Source organism: Amphiprion ocellaris, chromosome 20 (genome assembly GCF_022539595.1).
Source record: "Amphiprion ocellaris isolate individual 3 ecotype Okinawa chromosome 20, ASM2253959v1, whole genome shotgun sequence".
In the NCBI taxonomy this organism is placed as follows: Eukaryota; Metazoa; Chordata; class Actinopteri; family Pomacentridae; genus Amphiprion; species Amphiprion ocellaris.
The window spans coordinates 30,452,295-30,458,716 of record NC_072785.1 but is presented as its reverse complement, the minus strand read 5'-3'; the positions used below and the strand labels follow the sequence as shown (position 1 = coordinate 30,458,716).

General features: G+C 34.2%; 1 protein-coding gene across 1 annotated transcript in view; it reads left to right on the top strand.

Moving 5' to 3' along the window:
* Nucleotides 1-596: 596 nt before the first annotated feature.
* kcnh5b (potassium voltage-gated channel, subfamily H (eag-related), member 5b) overlaps nt 597-6,422 on the top strand; it is a 152,925-nt gene continuing 147,099 nt past the window's right edge. Inside the window, exon 1 of the mRNA XM_055006156.1 lies at nt 597-822. Coding sequence (XP_054862131.1) covers nt 750-822 — 73 coding nt within the window. The 5' untranslated portion in view covers nt 597-749. The remainder of the gene's footprint in view (nt 823-6,422) is intronic.

The window sequence follows — 6,422 nt, the reverse complement described above, 5'->3', positions numbered from 1 at the left end:
ATTTACTATACAATTAGATTTTTTAGATTACACTATTTTACTGTATTTGCATTTTTTCTATTCATAAATATTTTACAGACATTTATTAGATGTTGTTTGCCAGCTTAGATATTTTTAAAATATATTACAGTATATTTGCAATTTTTATTAGATTTTTCTGGCAGGCTTTTCACATTGTTTTTGCAGGATATATATTTATTTATTTATTTTAACTTTTTAAACAGGATATTTATTTATTTATTAGAGTGTAGCTTCCATTTTTCCCCAAAAACATCATTGTGGAAATTGCTATTGCTAATTTAATTTATTATTTAATTTTATATTTTACAGGCAAAAAAAATCTACAAATCAATAAAGAAAACAATAGATTAGTGGTAAATAAAACAATAATAATGGATCGATAAACTATTTTTTGTATTATAAATGTGCAAGACGAAACAAATCTCTGTTAAATGACCGTTGATGTTAAGATTAGTTTTATTTTATTTAATGATGATGTTTTTAAATGTAAATGTTGCGTTTATTGTCTAGTTTTCTTCGCTAAATGTGTATTTTCCGATTCCAACATGAATATTTTCTCTCGGGAGCAGCCTCCACGCATGCGCAGTGCGTCCACCAGCGGGCAGAAGCTCCTCGGTGCTTCAGTCGCTCCAGAGCCTCCAGAGGTCCGGTTACCATGAAAGTCTCCGCCGGTACCGGCACCGACTGCAGCCTCACACCGAGCTCCGAGCCGCTCTCCGCCCAACAGGATGCCCGGAGGAAAGAGAGGGCTGGTGGCTCCGCAGAACACTTTCCTGGAGAACATCGTCCGGAGGTCCAGCGGTGAGTCCTGGTCCTGGTTCTGGTTCTAGTCCTGGTTCCGCTTCTGTTTACTGCGTTTTTCTGCCGGTTTGGAGGAGAAAACCTCCAGAAAGTCACTTTATTCTCCGACTTTCTGCGCTTTTCTCGGGATAAAAACAGTTTTTTTCTGCTGTGCGCAATAAGAAGAAACGTTCAAGTGACGAAAAACAAACGTTTCCGGAACATTTCAGCAGAATTTAACAGAATTTCTGCTTTTTACCCGCCGGGTTCCTGCTTCAGATTAAGAAACAACCTCCAAAATTATCATGTAAACCAAAATAGAAACGTTACCAGGAAATAAAGGGAGATGAAAAGTTTATTTTCTTCATTAATGGTCAGTTTTAAAGCACCTGAACGCATCACATCGCTATTATTATTATTATTATTATTATGAATTATAATTGTTCTAACTAGTGTCTATGAGCATGGTGATTATGTAACTCGGTTCTGCTAAAGTCAGCAGGTAAAGAACAAACAGCTGCTCTGCTTGTTGTTGTTTATTTGTTGTTTTTCCTGCACCGACTCGTCCCTAAACTCTCGGCTCTCCTCTCCGGCCTCAGGGAGCTCCGTCTGCCCGCTGTGAGCTTCGGATTGGTCCGGTGGTGTGTTGGAGGAGAACACTGTTAAAAACAATAAAATACAAATATTTTTAGAAAATTTTTATATTATTTTACAGATTTTCCCGTCATGTTAAATCATAGATAAGGATTAGTAAAAATGCAGAAATACTATTTATTTATATGTAAATTCTAAAGAAAACAGGCCAAAACTGTACAAAAGGTCCATTAAAAAAAACTCTAAATCATATTTAATTCTTTTACAAAATTTGACGTTTGAAATTGAGCTATTTTAGTGAATTTAAATTATTTAATAAAATATATTATTTTACAGATAGTTGCTGTTATTTGAAAGAAAAATTTCATATGAGTGAACAAAAAAAAAATTAAACCGTTTATTCACAGATTTTCTAGTAAAATGACAGAAAAAATATTAATTTATCTGTTAATATTGATTAGGCCTAAACTGTAAATAAGAAATAAAATAAATATTTATTTTTATTAATAGTAATTTGTTCTTTTACAACATTTTACTGTAAAATTACACCTTTTTTTACTGTATTTAAATAAGCAAAAATATTATTTTGTCAATAAGAAGTAAAAAAAAGTCAATATTTTTTAAAATTTTATTTAAAAATGTTTCTGTTTTGTTAAATGACAAATAATATAAGGTAAAATCACAGATAAAAGTATTAATTTACATGTTGACTATAAGGAAAAACTTAAATAAAGCTGTATGTTTTTATAAAAAGTGATTTAATGTTTTAAAATGTTTGACGGCAAATTTTTTTTGTGATGTTGGCAGTTGTTTGTCTTTTTTCAACTGGTATTTAAGTATTTTCCTGTTATGTTAAAGTACAGATTGAGGATTTTGTAAAAAAAAAAAACAAAAAACCAACAACAAAACACAGCTAAAAAGTAATCATTTATTGACTAAATGGAACATTTTTCTTCACTGTCAGCTCTTCTCACTCACTTTGAGCTGTTTTTACATCATAATTGGTTTATTTTACCTCACTGTCGGTTTATTTTACCTCACTGTTGGTTTATTTTACCTAATTATTGGTTTATTTTACCTCACTGTTGGTTTATTTTGGCTCATAACTGGTTTATTTTACCTCATTATTGGTTTATTTTACCTCACTGTTGGTTTATTTTACCTAATTACTGGTTTATTTTACCTAATAATTGGTTTATTTTACCTCACTGTTGGTTTATTTTACCTAATTATTGGTTTATTTTACCTAATTATTGGTTGACTTTTCCTCACTGCTGGTTTATTTTGACACTGGACGTATTTTTCCTCACTGTAAGCTTGTTTTTCCTCACTATGGGCTCATTTTCCTTCACTACTGGTTCATTTTTCGTCACTGGCGGCTAGTTTTCATCACAGTGGGCTCATTTCTCCCCACTGTTGGCAATTTTTTTTCTTACAGTTGGCTCATTGTTCCTCATTTTGGGCTATTTTTAAAAGAAACTTGAGCTCATTTTTCTTCACTGTTGTTTTGTTTTTCCTCACTATGAGATACTTTTCCATCACTGTGGGCTTATTTTCCATACAATGTGCTAATTTTTCCTCGTTGTCCTTCATTTTTCTGTAGTGTCACCTCATTTTTCCTCACTGTCGGATCATTTTCGCTCACTTTGAGCCCCTTTTTCCTTCACTGTGGGCTACTTGTGTGGGCTCATGTTTCCTGGCATGTTTTTCCTCGCTGTGAACTTTTGTTTCCGTAATGTGGATTTGTCTTCATTGTGTGCTTTCTGCGCTGTTTGCTAATTTTTAGATACTGTGTGTTCATGTTTTATACTGTGACCTCATTTTTGCCTCGCTGTTGGTTAATTTTAACTCACGATAGGCTAAATTTTCCTCACTGTTAGCTCATATTTGTCTTGACTGTGGGCAAATTGTTCTCCACTGCAGGTTCATTTCTTTATACTGCAGACATTTTTTCTCACTGTGGGCTAATTTGTCCTCAACCTTGGCTTCTTCTTTTCCTCACAATGGGCTTATTTTCTTCACTGTAAGCTCCTTTTCCCTACATGTTGGCTCATTTTTACTCACTAGTAGTATATTTTTCTTCACCGTGGACTTTTTATTCCATATTGTGGGTACATTAAGTCATACCATAGCCTCATTTTTCCTCAGCCTTGGCTTCTTTTTTCCTCACAATCGCTTATTTTTCATCACTGTGGTCTCTTGTTTCCATACTGTATCTCATTTTTCTTTACTGTAGCTCATTTTACCTCACCGTGGAGTCAATTTTCTTGACTATAGCCTCATTTTTATACACTGTAGCCTCATTTTTACTAACTGTGGGCTCATTTTCTTCACTTTAAGCTCATTTTTCCTCACTGTAGCCTCATTTTACTCACTTTAAGCTCATTTTTCCTCACTGTAGCCTCATTTTACTCACTTTAAGCTCATTTTTCCTCATTATAGGCTCATTTTTCCTCACTGTAGGTTCATTTTTATTCATTGTGGCTCACTTCTCCTCATTGTCTGTTAATTTTTTTTCACTTTTAGCAACTTTTTCTTCACTGTGGTCTCATTTTTAAAGCCCCAACAGTTTTATAAATTACAGAGCGTAACCCGACTGATCTAAACTTTACATCTGAGATCGTTGGTGTTAATAATTAAATAGATTAACGTGACAGATTTAAATGTCAAGAAACAGCTGTCATTTCCAGTTTCAGTTTTAATAGGAAGAACTATAGACGTCTATCTGATGTGTTGAACTCGTACGGCAGTAATTATTCTAACGATGTTCTTCTATCGACCATAGGAGCTAATTAAAGTAAATTAAAGGCTGTATGTGATCATCATGACACGAGAGTTTTATTAATTTGAAGGTTTATTTTTAGATGTTAAACTCAGATTTTGTGAAAATATCAATGAATAAATCAACCGTTTAACATTAAATCTGCTCTGAATGAAGCTTCTTCACACAAAATCTCTGCAAATGATAGAACAATAAAGATTTCTGAGCAGCTCTGGGATCAGGCTGGAGTTTCCCATGATGCTTTGCTGCTGTGTTTTACCTCCAAGCATTCACCTGGAGGTTTTCTTTGCAGCTCTGCGTGATGTCAGAGAGGATTTATTGGAACAGAAACGTGCCCTTGTGGTTGTGTTTGTGTGTTTTTCTGCAGCAGCCATTGTTTTTTGTGTTTTCATATAATTCCTGCTGGATGAGCTGCTGGTTTTTCAATGAATGAATGAAGCAGCAGATTCCTGAGCTGGATTTAGAAGACGTGTTTCCCAGACTCTGACTTATTTACGGCGTCAACATTGACCGCCATAGATTGATTTTCTATTTTTTGCTGTTTTAAATGGACGCCTCCGTCTGAACTCCGGTTCTCAAACTATTTCTAAAATTAACCGTCTTAAAAAGTGCAGCTGAGGTCTGAACTGTTAAATAATGCTGCAGTCACTAAATGTGGATATCTCTGAGAAATTTTGACTTTAAAACAACTTTTTATTGATATGAAACGATTTATAAATGAACCCTCTGAACTGTAGAATCCAGCAGTGGCTTTAAAAGGTTTGTTTTCCTTTGAAAAAATCACCAAAATTACACCATTTATCAGAGTCAGAAACTGTAAAAACAGAAAAAATCTGCTTTTTTTCTACTTTCTGCTGGTCCCTGAATGTATCACATGTGGTGTGTAGTTCCTTCAGGAAAATTAGCCAAATGTAACCTGAAAATTGTCATAGTATTTTAAAAAACTGGCAAAAATACACTAGATTCTGTGAAAAAATAATAAAAAATGCAACTTTAAAGCCACGATTGAATCAAAAATTTTGAGTTTTTTTAAGGTTGAACTGCAGGCAGTGTTTCCACAGAGAGACTGAGAGGAAAATCCAACCTACTGGATCAATAAATAAATGCAGCATGGCTCAGAAACAGTGAACAGAGGATCAAGTTGTTAGAGATACATTCAGCATGGAGAAAAAGTTAGTCAAGGCTTTAAACATGGAAATAGTTACATATCTGCAGTATTTCCAGTGTTGGTAACATCTGTAGACGCTAATATTTGGCATGTTGATTCCAGAAATTTAAAATTGTTTTAACTCTCGTGTCGTCCTGCAGGTCAAATTGACCCGTTTTAAAATTTGAAAATGTGGGGGGGGGAAAAAAGAATTTACAGTGAATCTTCTGATGTCCACATTTTCAACATTTTTGGAAAATTTTTGAACATTTTTTGGTAGAAAAAAATGTTTAAAATGTTTCTTAAGAACATTCACATAAAAATCAACCAGAATCCAGCGAAATAGTTTTTTTCTGCAGAAATGACATCCTTGATGCTGCTAGATTCAGTATTTGTGATAAAACTGTGATTAAAGTCAATTCTGTGGTTTAATTTGGATGATTCTGGACACTTTGTTGAGTTTTTAAAAGACATCTGTGATGCTTCCAGTCATTTCTTCTGTGTTTTTCATTGACTGGAAGCTTTTTCTGATCATTTTTCTTCACATTTGAAAGTGATAAAAACTCATTTTCTTCTGCTGGAAGCTTCACTGTCGGACTTCTGCTGCAGCTTCATGCAGATAATTAGCATCAGAAAGGTCATTCTGAGAATAAACCGGCTCTTCACACGATTATTAGACGGTTGAATCCACAGAAACAGCTCCTGAGTTTTATTAAAAATCAGATTTCTGCAGCAGGAATGTTTTTATAACACTTTCTGTTTTCTGCCGAAGCTTCTTTATCTCAGATTTTTATTGTCTTTTCATAGTTTTAATTTGGTTTCTCAGGATTTTCCTCCCGTTGGACAGAACTCTGCATGTTTGAGATGTTTTCCTCTGATTGGCTGCAGCGTCTTTTCTTCTTTAAAGTCTTTTTTTTCTTTTTACCAGCCAGATATTTTTTGGAAGCTCTGAATGAAAACCTGCCAAAGTTTCTGCTGCAGGATTTCTGGCAGCCGATGAAAAACGTTATCAGCAGTTTTCCTGTTTTAGCTTGTTAACGACAAACTGCAGATATTTGGTTTTATGGACTCAGCAGACAAAAGGTGAATGTCATGGGA